The sequence below is a fragment of the Nyctereutes procyonoides genome, unplaced genomic scaffold (assembly GCF_905146905.1).
Source record: "Nyctereutes procyonoides isolate TBG_1078 unplaced genomic scaffold, NYPRO_anot_genome, whole genome shotgun sequence".
NCBI classification, from domain to species: Eukaryota; Metazoa; Chordata; class Mammalia; order Carnivora; family Canidae; genus Nyctereutes; species Nyctereutes procyonoides.
In genome coordinates, this window is record NW_026575034.1 from 2,188,418 (window position 1) to 2,205,983 (window position 17,566).

The window sequence follows — 17,566 nt, forward strand, 5'->3', positions numbered from 1 at the left end:
GCTAGGGCCTCTAGCCAGCTTCAAAGGCACAATCACCAGGGAGTTAAATGAGGAGTTCTCTACCTTTATGTATGTAAAACATACACACACACACACACACACACACACACATACTGCCTAAGGATAAGGTAAATGAATATTTCTGTGATGAAGCAACCTAGACAATCTAAACCATCGCTGATGGCTTTTCCATGAGCAATATCCAGCCATTCCAGCCTACCTTATACATGTAACCCAGATCTAAGTTCATGAAAACTGTCTGATCCAACTTTAGAAAGTCAAAAAAAAAAAAAAAAAATTAAAAGCTGCGTGTGTGTGTGTGTGTGTGTGTGTGTGTGTCTGCATATACCTGTGTGTTAGGTTACTGATTCAAACCTTGGCAGTCCAATTATAGAATCTTTGCTCTTCTTTCCCTAAAGTTCATGCAAGGACTTTTGCTTACACCTCACTGGCCAGAACTATGTCCTGGGGCCACTATGAGCTGCAAAGGAAGCTGGGAAATGAGGCTGAGTAGGCAGTTGCCTACATACTAACAAGACCTCATTTAGTAAGAGAAAGAACAATAGATAATGAGTGGGCAATTAGTCCTCTCTGCCAGGCTACTTTGTTATTTCTAAATAAGAAAGCTGAAATACGATTATAATCTAAATTGAAAAAATTATTTGGGCTCCTATTGATAAATGCAGTTTCTTATGGTGGTAGTCTTTGATTCTGCTCAACAAATATGGTGGAAAAATAATTCTTTTTGCTTTAAGCCTCTGAGATTTATTTTTATTTTAATTTCTCTGTTACCAGAGCATTAATTTGACTGCATTTAATTTGACTTATTTTTGGATATATTTGAGTTATACTAATTTGACTAAATTTGTTGACCTATACATTACTGATACATTAAACTCCTATTTATGTGGAATCAAAAGGATCAGAAAGGCCAAATGTTTATTCAAGATATAGGATATCAGTATCATTTCCCATTTTCCCACTTGGTATGTATATTTTACTGCAATCTATTTTTAAAATCTCATTAATTTATATACAGTTTATATATACTAAACAGAATAATTAGTAAACAAAATAATTCTTCAACTAGAATAAATTATAGCATCATTTTTAGCCCTGTGCTGACCTTTTATATAATATTCTTAATATGAGAAATACCACTTATTTCTTTCTTTTTTATTTTTATTTATTTATTTTTTTTATGATAGTCACACAGAGAGAGAGAGAGAGGCAGAGACACAGGCAGAGGGAGAAGCAGGCTCCATGCACTGGAAGCCTGACGTGGGACTCAATCCCGGGTCTCCAGGATCGCGCCCTGGGCCAAGGGCAGGCACCAAACTGCTGCGCCACCCAGGGATCCCCCACTTATTTCTTTCAATTGTTGAAGCCACTAAAGCCCTCCCTCTTTCAGATATATTTAAAAATATTAAAGAAAATATTCAGAAAGAAAAAAAAATAAGAATCTTTGATCTTAACCACTAAGACACTGTATCCTGGAAAATAAGTGTGACTTTTAAAATGAAAACAACTGATTCAGTTATTTTATTTATTTAGTAGTACCTTCTAAGAGACCATATTTCTGAAGTCAATACACTAAGTATCAGTGTTAAGTTATAAAAACAGATTTGCTACAAATTTACTATGATAATTATTTTTTTTTTCCTTTTGTAAATATGCTTAATTTCCAGAAAGTTTCTAGCTTTGTTTTTTTTGGATACCATATTATCTAATGTTTTTGGAGTTTAAAGCATTTTTGTAACTAAAACTTTATATAATCCTGCCAGCAACACTATAAACAAGGCAAGCATGATGGTTAATTGGATATATGAACTTTGCTGGGCCACAGTGACCAGATATTTGGTCAAACATTATTCTGGAATAAAAAATTTAGGGACGCCTGGGTGGCTCAGTGGTTGAGCGTTTGCCTTTGGCTCAGGTCATGATCCCCCAGTCCTGGGATCAAGTCCCACATCGGGCTCCCTACATGGAGCCTGCTTCTCCCTCTGTGTGTCTCTCATGAATAAATAAATAATATTTAAAAAGATTTTTTTTTTAATCTTTTAAAGAAAACCACACCTTTCCGTGAAGGTTTGTTTTTGTTTTTTTTCAGATGAGATAAAATTTGAATTACTATACTGAGTAAAGCAGATTACCCTCCATAATGTGGGTGGGCCCCATCCAATTGGCGAACAAAGGCTGACTTCCTTGGAACAAGAAGGAACACTGCCAGCAGATTCTTTTTGGACTTAAGCTGCAATTCCTACCTGGGTCTCCAGCCTTCCAGCCTACTGTGCACATTTTGGAATTAGCAACCCTCTTTGAGATTAAATTCCTCAAAATCAATCATTCAATCTCTGCTCCTCCCCATATATGTATGTGTATACACACGTACGTATACACACACATAAACATTCTGTTGGTTCTGTTTCTCTGAAGAACTTTGAATCAGATAGCAAAGTAGTTGAAAAGTCTAAAACAAGGAATAGGAATTCAGATCCTTAACTTCTGTCTCTAGTTGTTCCTGAAAAGATATCAAAATTCTCAAGAATCTATGCTAGAACTCAGTTTTCATACCCAAACTGCTCAGCCAATGTCATGTTCTTTTTCTTTTAAAACTGCTACTTGACAAAACTATTCAACTCTGGAAAACAGTATGACAGATCCTCAAAAAGTTAAGCATAGTTACCATATGACCCAGCAATTCCACTCCTAGGTATATATATCCAAGAGAAGTGAAAATATATGTCCACACAAAAAAGTGCACGTGAATATTCATAATAGCATTCTTCACAGTAGCCAAAAAACAGAAACACAAATGCCATCAATTGGTGAATGAATAAAACAGGATGTGGATTATCCATAAAAGCAATGGTTCAGAAAAAAAAAAAAATGAATTACAGACAAATGCTACAACTCTCATGAATCTTGAAAACATGCTAAATAATGAGCAAGTGCAAAAGGTCACATATGACATGAATGTATTCATAAGAAATGTCCAGATTAGGCAACTCCATATAGACAAAAAACAGACTCAGACTCTAGTTGTCAGGGCAAGGGGAAGGGGGTCAATGCAGAGTGAACGCTAAGAGACACAGGAATCCCTATGAAATGCTCCTGAGTTAGATAGTGATGATTGTAAAACCTTGTGAATATATTAAAAACCAGTGAATTGCACACTTTAAAATTGTGAATATTAAGATAAATGAACATCTCAATTTTAAAGTGTTAAAAAATAGAAACACTAACCAACTTACCTGGCCTTTCTGTGGTGCCAAACAACGAACAACTTCATCCACCATGACTGGAATATGTAACTTAGTCACAGCTTCGTTATCTCTATCCTGAGGTCTGTGCATCTCTTGAGTTCCATTTTGATCTGTTTGCTCCCGGGCTTCACACTCATTATACCTTTGTGCTGTATCATGTATTCTTTTTGGCCAGACACCTGAATTAAATATGCCAGATTCCCACCAGCATGAAAGGAATTCTTTATAGAGTCTACAAAAATATGGGTATCGAAGCATTCTGTAGGTCAACAAATCTGGGGAAAAAAATTAAAAATATCACGATTGTTGGATTTTTAAAATACATAATTTTATATAACTTTTACATATGGCCTGTTAAGCTCTAAGATATTGACGTTTTAATGATCAGGGCTGTAAAAATTGATTATTGGGTCATCATTTTTCTGAAATATATTTCTGACTTTAAAGAATAGATTCAGTGCATTAGAACTATTTATTTGAAAAGCCATCTGGAGGGAGGTGGGGGATACCGTCACTGGGTGATGGGCATTAAGGACGGTATGTCATATAATGAGCACTGGGTGTCACAGACAACAGAGAAATCACTGAACTCCACCTCTGAAATTAACAATACACTATAGGTTAATTAATTGAATTTAAATTTTAAAAAAAGCTAATGATTGCACGGATTATGCATATTATCCTATTTCAGATTCAGGTAGTCTTTTATTTTAAGCTCTTCTATTTGTTTTTCTCATATTGCTAAGTCTTCATCTTCAGTCCAACTTTATTTGAAAAACCGTCCTTGGAAAAAGATATGCATGTTTATTCATAAACAAATGAAGGTAAAAATTAGCTTGTGAAAATCTTGCAGACTTGTTATGGATATTCTCTGACAAGACTATCTCATCATGGCTTCCATTAGTGAAGCATGTTTCAATTTAAATTATGACTTTATAAATACTCAACTGAACATACTTTGGCATGCTATTTTGTCTGTCCTCTGCTCCCCAAAAACAAGCAAATAATTAATACATTCCTTAACTTTCTCACACTTGTTCCTTTTTATTCTGCAATCTGGAACTCTTCCAGGTGCAGAGGAAAAAGCACTCATGAAATATATTAACAGAAACCCTTTTGGAAATATTATGCTTTTATACATTAGGTTGTAAGCCACGTTTTTAATACTACTACAGTATATACCAACTTAACACTCTGCTTCTTTCCTTCTAAGTTATTATGAGTTATTTAAGAATAAGACCCACACCTTTATATCCACAAAAGCAGATACACACTAGGTGTTTGAGAAGTGTTTTCTGGGGAAGAAAAATGAATGGATGGATGGATGAACTCCAGATTCTACAGAACTTATATCTTTATCGAAACTTAATTTAGGGGACGCCTGGGTGGCTCAGAGGTTGAGCATCCGCCTTTGGCTCAAGGTATGACCCTGGCATCCTGGGGATCCAGTCCCACGTCGGGCTCCCTGCATGGACCCTGCTTCTCCCTCTGCCTGTGTCTCTGCCTCTGTCTCTTATGAATTTAAAACAAACAAACAAACAAAAAATTTACTTTAGGAAATTTCACCTGCTGACTGACCCTACCAAAAACCACTCTCAAAATCCTTCAAGAAACATAAATATCTCCCTTACCAAGAAAAAGAAACATAAACATCCTGCTTAAATATGCCTTCCCTTCCTTTTGCAATAGAAATGAAAAATAATGTCGAAAAACTGATCACATGTAATGACTAGAAAAGGAATATTTATATTTTATAAATTTAATATCAACAAGACGTTGCCTTAAGGATAGGCCAACTTTATCTAAGACATAGTCCACAGAACTATGTGACAAATGTGACACAGGAAAAATATAGGAAAAAAAAAAAAAAAGCCTGGAAATAAGTGTTTTAAAGTAACGTTTTAGATGTTCATCAGTGACAAATCAGCCAAATCTTTAATTGTGCCCTGCGTTTTTCAGAAAGCTCATACAAAGTAAACCCAACTACCCCCTGACTGTGTTTTCTGACATTTTTCGAAATAAAAGCTAACATTTCCCGGGCACTTACTAAATACCTGTCAACTCCTTCAGTCCTAACCACAACTGTTAGAGGTAGGTAGTGTTGTTATTTCCACACTCAGATGAGGAAAACGCAAGTAATTGGCCGAGGGCACATTCCTAGGGCGTCGCAGGGTAGATGGGTAAGGCCGGCCTTCTGTCCGCAGAGCCTGGCATCTGAGCCTCTGGGCCGCCACCCCGGCCGCTGCTCTGCTGAGTGCACCCGGGTCACCCAACGGAACCTTAACCACGTTGACTGTATATCCGCACTCGCTCACGAATTACATTCTTTTTCCGCAAAGAGCCAACATCCTCTGGCCTGTTGCTACTCCGCCTGGAAATAGTGTAACAGAGGGCAGGCCCTATACAGGCCTGCAGAGCGGACTCGGGAACAGCCGCGCAATCCGCACGGCACGTCCCGAGGTGCACAGACACCCAAATACACGTGTAGGTATCTGCGTGTAGGTACATGTGCATAGGGGAGATATGTATTTCCCCAATACAGGAATTAGAGCTACATAGGGAAAATCAAGTAGAACAGATTAAAAAAAAAAAAAAAAAAGAAAAGAAAAGCTTCTGTTGCATTTAAGTCTTTCCTTCCGCATTCAATTTCTCTATTTACTCCACTGGGTTCCCCGTTCGAAGCCTAGCAGGGTGGCCGCGACCCTGGGTCCACATGCCGCGCACTCGCAGCATCTCGCTGGCCGTTTGCTGGAGAGCTCGACAACGAGGGAAGGCGGCGAGCTGCGGCCGGGCCCCACGCGGTCCCCCGGGCCCCCCGGGGTCAAGGATCGCGGACAGTCACAGGCTCAGTCTGCAGGAAGGGGCGGGGGCCGGATGGTCGGCCACTGCAGGGGCTGCGCGGGGGCGGGGAGTGGTAGGGGGGAGGGGGTGCTCCCAGGTGCGGGCCCGGGGTGGGGGAGGAAGGGTAGGGGGTGCTCCCACGTGCGTGCCCGGGGTGGGGGAGGAAGGGTAGGGGGTGCTCCCACGTGCGTGCCCGGGTGGGGGAGGAAGGGTAGGGGTGCTCCCAGGTGCGTGCCCGGGGTGGGGGAGGAAGGGTGGGGGTGCTCCCAGGTGCGGACCCGGGGTGTGGGGGGTAGGGGGGTGCTCCCAGGTGCGTGCCCGGGGTGGGCGGGGAGGGTAGGGGTGCTCCCAGGTGCGGACCCGGGGCGGGAGGGGGAGGGGATGCTCCCACGTGCGTGCCCAGGGCGGGGGAGGAAGGGTGGGGGTGCTCCCAGGTGCGTGCCCGGGGTGGGGGAGGAAGGGTAGGGGGTGCTCCCAGGTGCGTGCCCGGGGTGGGGGGGGAGGGTAGGGGGTGGTCCCAGGTGCGGACTCGGGGCGGGAGGGGGAGGGGGTGCTCCCACGTGCGTGCCCGGGGTGGGGGAGGAAGGGTAGGGGCGTGCCCGGGGTGCTCCCAGGTGCGGACCCCGGGCGGGAGGGGGAGGGGATGCTCCCACGTGCGTGCCCAGGGCGGGGGAGGAAGGGTGGGGGTGCTCCCAGGTGCGTGCCCGGGGTGGGGGGGGAGGGTAGGGGTGCTCCCAGGTGCGGACCCGGGGCGGGAGGGGGAGGGGATGCTCCCACGTGCGTGCCCAGGGCGGGGGAGGAAGGGTGGGGGTGCTCCCAGGTGCGGACCCGGGGTGTGGGGGGGTAGGGGGTGCTCCCAGGTGCGTGCCTGGGGCTGGGGAAGGGTAGGGGTGCTCCCACGTGCGGCTCCGCAGGGGCCGCGGGACGCCCGGAAGCCCCTCCCCCTCCCCGTCCCCTCCCCTCCCCCCTGCTCCCCGCGGCGGGCTGGGCCGCCCGGCGCTCCCCCTCCCCCCTTCCCCCCCGCGGGGCCGCGCGGGCGCACGGAGGTCCGGGGCCGGGGCCGCGCGCCCACGGAGGGACAGCGGCTGTGACCCCGGGGCCTGCGCCGCGCCGGGCTCCCCGCTCCCGCCCTCGAGGACTGAGCGCGCGGCGGCGGCGGCGGCGGCGGCGGCGGCGGCGGCGGCGGCGGGCAGGGGCGGGGCGGGGCCTGCCGGCGGGCGGTCCTCAGCCTCCCCGAGGCCCCGAGGGCGCGGCGGGGCGGCGGCGGGCGGCGGGCGGCGGGCGGCGGGCTGCGGGCGGGGCTGCGGCGGGGCCGGGCCCCCTCACCTGCGGCGCGGAGCGGGCTGGCCGGGCGGATCTGGGGCCCGCGGCCGCACGTCGAGGCCGGGCCCGGGGGACCCGCGCGCGGACGGACCGCACTGGGGGGCGGGTCCGCCGCGGCCCCGCGCGAGCGCCGGCCTTTGGTTCCGCTGCGCGGCCGAGCCCGCAGCCGGGGCGCCCGGGGACCCCGGGGCGCCGCGCCCCCTCCCCGGGCCAACAGCCCCGCTGCTGCGGCACCTGTGCGGGCGGACGGCGAGCAGGCGGCCTGCTCCAGCGCCGCGGGCTGCGATGGCTCTGGCTCTTCCTCCCCGCCTCATCCCCCGACACCCCCGTGCCCCACACTTGGGGCTCCTGACGTCCCGCGGGGCTCAGCGGCGGCCTCGACCGCGGCGCGGGGACGCCTCTGCCCACCTGCAGGGCCGTGCGGCCGCCGGGGCCTCGGCGGCCAGGTGCCCAGAGCCCGGGGGGGCGGACTCCGGCGCCGGACGCCCGGCGAGCATCCCCGCCAGGTGTGCGGAGACCTGGTAGCGGGCCCCGACGGGGCTGGCGGGAAAGTCCTCGGGAACACCCGGGAGACAGCAGTAACCGGTGCCACCTTATGACACCTTGGTTCAACGATACATATTTTCAGAAGAGATGAAGAGAGCATCTTAATATCACGAAATCTACAAAGTATTCCCGAGACAAAGGCCTCAATTCTGAATTGGCCGGTTTGCACCACTACTAACAATAAGGAATTTCCTTTAGGGATTTTCTGAAGAAACCTGTTTTTCTTTTTTTTTTTTTTTTTTTCAGTGAAATAAATTATGCCCGCATCTCATGGACCGTTCTGGGAATTGAATGAGATGACCGATGTAAAGTCAACGAAATGCCTGGGACGTCAATGGTAAAGTTCTATTGGGTGCGTATTTGAAATGAAAATAAAAAGGTAAATAAACAAAAAAATAAATAGATAGATAGATAAATAATAAATAAATAAATAAATAAATAAATAAATAAATAATTTAAAAGATTTTTTAAAAAGGGGGTTTTCAGGTTTATTGCCAAACCCAGCACCACACAAGTAACTATTGCATTAGCTAAGATACATGCAGCCACATTAAAAAAAAAAAAAAAAAAAGGTACAATTAGCCGGAATTAGTAGCTTCATAGGGCTCTATCCAGAGTTCAGGAACAGCCGTGTAACACGCATCATATGCAACACACAGTGTTTCAGATCTTCAGCAGGAAATAAATGTCCATATTATGGGACATTTCATATATTATGAAATACATGAAATGAGGCTTTCATATAGTATGTGAGTTACAATACTGTGCAAGTGTTGTGCCATCCTCTTTATTAGGGTGATAAGCTCCATGTAAGAATATAAACCCCAAGAGGGCAGGGATTTTTACTTACACTACTATGTCCCTAAAGTCTACAATCAGTAATTGCAGCATGGATACAATGTCAATATAAAGAATGACATTGGCCTTCAGATCCTACGGTTAAAATCACCCCGACCCATAAAGAGAACTTAGCACACATATTTCCCTTTTTTTTCTTATTAAAGCGTACGTTCTCAAATTTTATCTGTAATCTAAGATTTAAAAAAAACAACAACACTGCATCCAATAATGAAGTAGGCCAATACATTTAAATGAATTTATTTCGTAAAATCATTAGAAATAAATATTAAAAAAAAAAAAAAAAACACCAAACGCCGAGTAGTTTCACAATCAGCAATAAAGGGATAGGCCTGGGAGCGCTGGGGCCTCAAGCCCAAAGCTCTAGACTTTTCAATTAGTCGCGGCGGATTGCGCCCAGTGCATCCGAGTGTCAGCGGCCAAGAGGCCCAGGTGCCCACGCCCTCCGGAGCATCAGACCCGAGCCTTGGAGGCCTCACTCCTCCGGGAAGAAAAGGGAAATCCAAGCGTCCAGCCGCCGCAGGCTCCACCCCTCCCGCCGGCCGACCGCACCAGCCAGCCCCCGCGCCCCGCGCCCCCCGCCCCCGAGCCTGCCTGCAGCCCCCGGGCTGGCTCCTCCCACCTGCCGCCGCCGCTAGCCCCGCCCACCTGGGGGCCGGCGTCTCCGGAAACAGCCGCGCGCGTTGCCCCGGCGACGCGCGGCCACGCCCCCTCCGCGGAGCGGCGCGGCCCAGAGTCCTGGCGCCCAGCGGCCGCGCGCCGCGGCAACGTCCGACGTGATGGCGTCACGGCGCCGGCGGCCAATGAGACGGGGCGCTGGGAAGGCTGGCTTGGGTTTGAATCTTGTGGCTGAGTTTGAGCCGCGGAGCGGCGGACGTCGAGGAGGAGAGTCGCCGTCGCCCCTGCGGGCCCGAGGTGAGCGAGACGCGCGCGACCAGGAGCCTGCCGCCGCGGACGCCTCGTGTGCTGCCCAGGTCGCTGGAAGCGCACGACGGGCCGGGCTTGTGGACCGACGCGGGAGGCGCGGGGGGCGGGGGGCGGTTAGGGCCTGGGAGGCGGAAGGGCCCCGGGGGGCGGGGCTAGGGCCTGGGCGGGGTTAGAGAGCTGGAGGGGGCGGTTAGGGTCCTGGCGGGGTTAGCGAGCTGGAGGGGGGTTAGGGTTGGAGGGGGGGGTTAGGGTCCTGGGCGGGGTTAGAGAGCGGGGGGTGGGGTAGGGTCCGGAGGAGGGGTTAGTGTCCTGGGGAAGGTTAGGGTCCTGGGCGGGGTTAGGGTCGGGGGATGGTTAGGATCCTGGGGGAATTTAGGGTCCTGAGCGGGGTTAGGCCTGTGAGGGGGAGTAGGGTCCTGGGCGGGGTTAGGATCCTGGGAGGGTATTAGGGCCCGGGGGGGTTTTAGGGTCCTGGTGATGTTAGGGCCCTGGTTGGGGGTAGGACCTTGGGAGGGGGGCTAGGGCCCCGGGCGGGGGCGGGTAAGACCCTGGGTGGGGGGTAGGGTCCTGGGCCGGGGGTAGGGCCCGGGGGGTGGGGGGGGAAGGAAGGGGCAGCTCGCCCTCCGAGGGCCTGGCCGGGGGCCCTGACTGCTCCCGCCTTCACTTCCGAGAGGTGAGCGATGATGCAGGGCATCCTGGCACCCAACTGCCCTGCCCCCGCCAGGGGCCACTGGGCGCCTGGCTCGGTCCCAGGCGGCGCGGCCCGGGTGTGACTGTCAGCTGGGGCGTCTTGGCCCCAGGGTGTGCTGCTGGCCCGGCCAGGGTGGGCGGGAACCGCCTCTGCGCCCCGGCCACAGCTGACAGCGCGCCCAGGGGTGCCCGAGGGTGCCCCGCGCCCGCAGCCCTGGAGTGTGCAGGGCCCCTTGAGGGGCTCGTGGGCGCGCAGCCACGGGGAAATCCAGGCCGACTGCCGCCGTGCAAGCTGGCTGGCTCCCGGGAGTGGGTGATGCCTGTCGTAGGCCTGCAGTTGAGGCTGTGGGCTGTGAGCCGTCCGGGGGCTACTTCCAGGCCCTCCCTTGGAGTTTGGGGAGTGGTTATGGGCTCTGGCGCCCGAGAATGTAAGAACCAAAGACTAGATAGTGCTCGTTACTCAGTTTCCATTACTTTGTAAGAAGTGTCTGCTTCCGTAAACCGAGGGGAGCTGCCTTTCATGGCAGCAGCTCACCCCTTCTGTCCCTGAGCAAGTATTTGCAAGTACATGAATTTTTCATTGTAAAAGTGCATCTTGTGAAAGTGCAGCGATCCCCTGAATCGATTAAGGTGCGCCATAAAATCACTTTTATTCTGTCAACGCTGTGAAATCCAGGAGGAAAAAAAATAGCCCAGATGTCAGTGCCGCCCTTCATGCCACTTGAAATTTTCTTTCTCCCCTGATGTTTTGAACTTAGGGAAGCGCACCGGCTCGGACACTAAAGCCAGTTCCGAAGAGAGGTGTAAATCGGGTGGAGGCTGTATGAACCTTAAATGATAGTGTGGAGGATAGTTCCTGTTCCTAAAAAATGTTTGTTGGACTTAGTCTGATTCAGATTTGAGTTTAAGAAGTGATTAAGAACTGTATGACTGACTCCACATTCGGCACTTCTGTTCCTTTGTTTGAAAATACTCTGTTCTTATTACAGCAGAGCACTGCTGTTAGGAACATGGGCTTGCTGTTGAGACCTGAGTCTCCATTCAGGCTCCTCACTTACCAGCAATGTCTCTTGGAAAAATTTATTTACCCTTAACGAAGTTTCTGTTTTTGTGAAATGGATACTGTTATAGAATGCCTCACGTGATTATTCTAAGGATTGAATGAGATGATGAATGTTAAATGTTTACCATAATGTCTAGCATATAGAGCATGCTCAAATGATAGTCAGTGTTGTTCATAATTAGTACTTATCGTTTTTATTGACCTAATTTAAAAGTTCTCGGAACGCCTGGGTGGCTCAGTGGTTGAGAGCTGGCCTTGAGCGCAGGTCGTGACCCCAGGGTCCTGGGATCAAACCCCACAATCAGCTCCCCACGGGGAGCCTGCTTCTCTCTCTTCGTCTTGCATGAATAAGTAAATAAAATCTTTAAAAAAATAAAAAAAAATAAAAGTTCTCAATTAATAGCATCTTTGCTGATAATATTTGATATCCCGTAAGCATGGAGAAATCATTTGATATCCTACAAGCATAGAGAAATCAAACTCTGTTTTATTTCAACATCCATTCAGGTGCTCCTCCACTGAGGTTTCTATCAAGAATAGACAAATATATATTTACAACTTTCATGAGAAAATTTCTGGAGATTATATATTTACAATCAAAAGAGTGGTTACTTAAATACTTCAGATTTACACCCACTTAGTCTGAGTTCAAATCCCATGTCTTTTGCATCCATTAGTGTGACTGTAGCCAATTAGCTTAATCTCCATTACAGTTTTCCCTCTATAGAATAGAAATGATTGTAATACCTATATCATAGGATTATTATGAGGATTGAGAAGTATGTAAATTGCTTAGCAATTTCTGTTTGTATACTAAGTGATCAATAGAAAGTATTTCATAAAAACAAAGTTATTAAACGAAAGATTGTGCCTACAGTTAATTTTAATACTTTTTATTTTGTTTTTGAAATAAAAATAACTAGTCTTGTTTAAAATCCAAATGATACAAAAGAATACATGGTAGAAAGTAAGCCTGCCTGTCACCCAGACCTTCATATTTCTCCACCATGGGGGAACTGATGTTAAGAGTTTCTTGTGTTCTTTTCTTAAAAGAGCCTGTGCATGTACAATATATGACTTTTAAAAAATACAAATGCTTGTATGCAAAGTCTGCTGTTCTGCAGTAGTTTTGCACATATATCTTGAAATCTGCATTAATTCATTCATTTATTGAACAACTATGTATTAAGTCCTAAATATTCAACAAGCCCTGTTCAAGGTTCTGGGGTACAGATGTAGCTCATACTTTCATAGTGCTTATATTCTAGAGGGGAAATAAGTAATAGATATCTAACCAAATAATATATATTTTTCCAGTTAGTCTAGATGCTAAGAAGAAAAATAAAGCTGGCAAGGGAATGAAGAGGAAAGGGCGAGGTGACACTATTTTGTATGGAATCTTTAGAGAAACCCTCTCTGAAGTGGTATTTGAACAGAGACCTGAATAATGAACTGAGATATTAATAATATTTGCAAATATCTGAAGGTAGTGCCTTCCAGGCAAAGGAGAGAACACTCAAGGCCAGGAGGTTAGAACAAGACTGAATGTTTTAAGAACAGTGTGACTGAAGCAGAATCAAAAAGGAGGAGAACAGTTGAAGAAGAGGTTGGAGAGGTAGATGGGGCCAGATGGAGAACCTACTCAACATGCTAGGAAATTTGCATTTTATTATGCTGGGAAGTCATTGCAGAGGTTGGAGCTGGGGAATGACAGGAGATACATAACATGATCTGATTGCTCTAGAAGAAGGCAGCTGTATATGCAATCAATGGATTAAATAAGATTTATTATTGTACTTGCATATAATTGAGGGTGAATCTTTGATTTAATTAGCTTATATTTTATCTTGGGTGAACAGTAGCTGCTTACATTATAAGTTTAGAATTTGCCTCTTTAGCTTGGTTTATATCCTCTTACACTTACTGAAGAGAATTATGTTTTAACAGCTCTTCATTAAATATAACAGAGAAATGAATGAGCTTTTCTATGTAAGTGAATATCCCAGAAAATCGAATGTTACCCTTGTTAAGTGACATGGTGTTTTAACCACCCTCGCTGATTATTATCAGCGTGATCTTCCCATTTTCTTCATTTTGTAAATGAGAAGCCAGCCACATTTCCTTTTTTTGATGCCTCGGAGTCCTCATTGTGACCACCAATTATTGCCAGTCGTTGTACTCTACTGTAATACGCTGATTCTTTCAGAGAAATATGTTTGCCTCTACTCTAAATGGGTGAATTGCTTCCTTGGATTCTGTGTCTGCTTTTTATAATTTATTAATTTACTCTAATTAAATATTTGAGAACTTGCTATTTACCAGACTCACTACAAGAGATTAGGGATATAATGGTAAAAACATACAGTCCCATTAGCTGTTATTTCCTGTCACTTTCTTAGACCCTTTTCCAATCACATGTAATAATCATAAACTACTAGAGCTAGAAACAGACCTTAGATATCACAGAGTCCAATCCTTTCACTTTATAGATTAGCAACTAAAGCCCCTGCATTAGCTCCTTCATTTTTCTTTTTTATATTCTACTTTCTCTAGACTAGACCGTATCTATTATAATGAACAATGGTGTTGGAACCAGTGTTTAATGTTTTATTTCCTTCAATGTCATCCTAACCAGCTTACTCTTGATTCTATTCAACAAATACAATTAGGAGTAGATATGACAAAATTGATCAGAGGCTGTGGTACTATCTTCTGAACAGTCACCTGCACAGAATTTTTTTTTTAAGGTTTTATTTTTAAGTAATCTCTACACCCAATTTGGTCCTCAAACTTGAAACCCTGAAATCAAAAAGTTGTGGGCTCTACCCACTGAGCTAGCTAGATGCCCCAAAAAGACTTTTTGAAGCAACACGTTATTATACAGATAACAATATTTAAGCTTTTAGGGAATTAGGTAATTAGGTTTTAACACCTGCTGCTTCTTAGTAAACATAGTCAAAGACTTTGCTTTCTGTGTGCCTTATTCAGAATCAAGTAGATGCCCATCTCTTGGCCATGTTAGGAAAGAAAATTGACATTGTGTGTTAACGTAAGGAAAACTTCATTGATCCCTAAAGATATCGGTGTATTTGAACATAGACTAATTTTTTACTTTTTGGTGATTCTATTGACCCTAAGCATTTTTATTAAGAAAATTATATTCATTCATGTATTTTGAAAACAGAGACCTGTATGATACTTTAAAAATTAATCGATGTCTTCCGTAAAAATCTGTAACAAGTTGTAAAACAAAGTTGTATTTGAGATTATACTTCTTAAATTCGTTTAGGTAATTGTCAATATTTCTCCTTGAAGTATTACTTGAGTAAGATCTTCTAAAATACCTTCAGCAATTCCCAATAAACTTCAAAATCAAATCTAAACTTAATGGCCTTGTGTTCACAATCTTCTGCATCTGGCCCCACTCTTATCTAGTTATATCTTCTTAATGCAACCTTCTCCCTTCCCTTTTATTCTGTCCAGCTGCATCAGGACTCAGCTTGGGACGCCTGGCTGGCTCAGTGAATGGAGCATGCTACTCTTGATCTCAGGATTGTGAGTTCAAGCCCCACATTGAGTGTAGAAATTACTTAAAAAGTATTTTTAAAGAATTTTTAAAAAGGACTGAGCAAAGGTAAATTGAGCATCTCTTTAGATGCTATAAATGAATTAGCTAAAACTAAACAGCTAAAAGAAATGTTTAAGCAAATTGACCATGCAGCCAGTTATGTCTGTTTCCTACCATAGGCCTTTGAACTTGTTGCCTAAAAATACTCTTGCCCCAGAGAGCCACACTCCTACACTTCAGTTTCTGTAAAAAGTCCCTCAACTAGACAAGCTTTTCTCAACTGCCCCATCCAGAATAGGAGACCCCACATACACTCCTGCCCTTTATCATGGGATTCAGAAAAATGCCTAACTCATAGAAGGCAGTCAATATTTATGATATAATTAGTACAACAGTATAATTAGTTTTCCTTCCTGAATTTTTTTTTACCTGGTTAGTAACTATCCATCCTTCAGCTCTCCACTCCTGCCACTTCTTCTGACTATATGAGTCCCCCATAATAGTCTTATGTAGCACTATTAACCATTACCTAACAGCACTTGTTAGTTATACCTTTACGTAATTGTGTCATTATTTTATTAATACCTGTAGCCTCACTGCACTGTATATAATAATAACAACAATAGTGACAAACACTCGTAGTGTATACTGTGTGCCAGGCATTGTTCTAAGTTCCTTACAACAGCTCTGCGAGTTAATATTATTATTAGTCCCACTTTATAGATGAGGAAACTCAGCCACTGGGAGTTTAAGTAACTTGCTAACTGTGACAGCCAGTTAGTAGTAGGCCTGGGATTTTAACCTAAGGTATCTGGCTCCAACATCTAATAGTTAACATATTGAGTTGATTAATTAATTAATTAACAAGAGATCCCGTCCAACTTGAGATTCTAAGGTCTATTTCAAAATAATCACCTGATGTCTTCTTATGCTTAATTAACTTTCATTTGTGTGTATTTTATCTGTGATTAGGGGCGAAAAGTGTATCAGTTAAAGTCTAAGCATTCAGTATTCCTAAGAACTTTTAGAAATGTGTATGGAGATCAGTTTTTGGTATCACCAAGAATGTGGATTGCTACTAGCCTATAATAGAGGTCAGAAATGCTAAACATCTTCTAATATATATAACAACTCCAAACAAGGAAGAATTGTCATACCCAAAGTGCCATCATGAGCCCATGAGGAAATACTGTCTTTGTCAAGAAGAGACAGGAATGGGGTAGATAGGAGGACTGACAGTTATTGAATGCCTTACTACATTTAATACTTGTCATCTCTTGTAGCCTTCACAGCAGTGCTTTGAGGTGCTTCTTTTATACAGATGAGAAACCTACACTCAGTGAAGTTAGGTCACTTGTCCAAGGTCATAGAAATGAGGTATAGGTGCTTTGTGGGACTTGGTTAAACAGAAGCTTAAGGATGAAGAAAGAGCAGAGTAGTAATTCATCTGGGACCTGACTATTAGAATCCAAATGACCATCCTTCCCTCTTCAGCATTCTATTTTTGGGGAAGGACCGAGCCCCAAAGGGGGTGTGTGGGCTGTGTCCGGTGTCTTCTGCTTTTAGAGTACTTTGGCCTTATTTGAATTCTTTTCAAAAGTGTATGGTGCTTTAAAAAAAAAAAAAAAATATTTTATTTGTTTGAGAGAAAGAGAGCATGAGCACAGCTTTGGGGGTGGACAGAGGGAGAGGGAAAAGCAGACTCCCCGCTGAGCTGGGAGCTGATGTGCAGGACTCCATCCCAAGACCCTGAGATCGTGACCTGAACCAAAGGCAGCCATTTAACCAACTGAGCTACCCAGGTACCCCAGAAGTGTATGGTTTTATGACATAGCTTTATCATTGTTGTTATTTATCCCATTTAAAAAAACAAAGTATTCTTTTTTTAACCCCTTATCCCTCTCCACTACACCACTTCTTTGCTACTTTTGCAGTAGTATTTCCTGTATTCACTGAGTCTCATCAGGTTTTTGTACCACCTTTCCCCTAAAACTGTTCTTGTTGACTTCTGTGTTACTAAATCCCATGGTTACTTCTTAGCATGTACTTTACCTGTTAGTAGTATTTAATACAATTGATCAACCTATTCTCCTTGATTTAAATGTTCCCCCAAATCTTAATGCCCTTTAAAGCTTTAAAAACTTTTAAAAGCTTCAAACAGCATTGAGGACAGAGTTTACTTTTTTAACTTGGGTTCCAGCTGCCTTGACATGCCCCCACCTGGATGCCTATTAAAATTCTCAAACGTAAGAAGTCTAGATCTTCCAACACTCAGGCCAAGAACTTTGGAGTTATTCTTGAATCCTGTCTTTTTCTCAGACTCCACACATCTATCAAGAAAATCTATTATCTTTACCTTCAGAGTGCTTGCAGAAGCGAACTGCCACCTCGTTCTGAATGACAGCATTATCTCCTATATGTGCTACTTCACTATTCTGATTAGTCCCTATTCCTTACAGTATGTTACTTACACAGCAGTGAGAA

The 17,566-nt window shown here is 45.2% G+C and overlaps 2 protein-coding genes across 6 annotated transcripts in view; one reads left to right on the forward strand and one right to left on the reverse strand.

Moving 5' to 3' along the window:
• Positions 1-7,509, reverse strand: part of METTL15 (methyltransferase like 15) — a 179,528-nt gene extending 172,019 nt beyond the window's left edge. The window contains exons 1-2 of the mRNA XM_055318094.1: positions 7,434-7,509; positions 3,255-3,541 (exon numbers count right to left, since the gene is read on the reverse strand). Of these exons, the coding sequence (XP_055174069.1) occupies positions 3,255-3,524 (270 nt within the window). The 5' untranslated portion in view covers positions 3,525-3,541; positions 7,434-7,509. The remainder of the gene's footprint in view (positions 1-3,254; positions 3,542-7,433) is intronic.
• Positions 7,510-8,306: 797 nt separating this feature from the next.
• KIF18A (kinesin family member 18A) overlaps positions 8,307-17,566 on the forward strand; it is a 79,376-nt gene continuing 70,116 nt past the window's right edge. For 2 of the 5 annotated variants that reach the window (XM_055317500.1, XM_055317501.1), the window contains exon 1: positions 9,643-9,749. The gene's annotated coding sequence lies outside the window, so the exon portion shown is untranslated. Of the gene's footprint in view, positions 8,329-9,642; positions 9,750-16,846; positions 16,885-17,566 lie in introns of those variants that run through there. The other 3 variants (XM_055317499.1, XM_055317497.1, XM_055317498.1) reach the window with 3 other exon arrangements.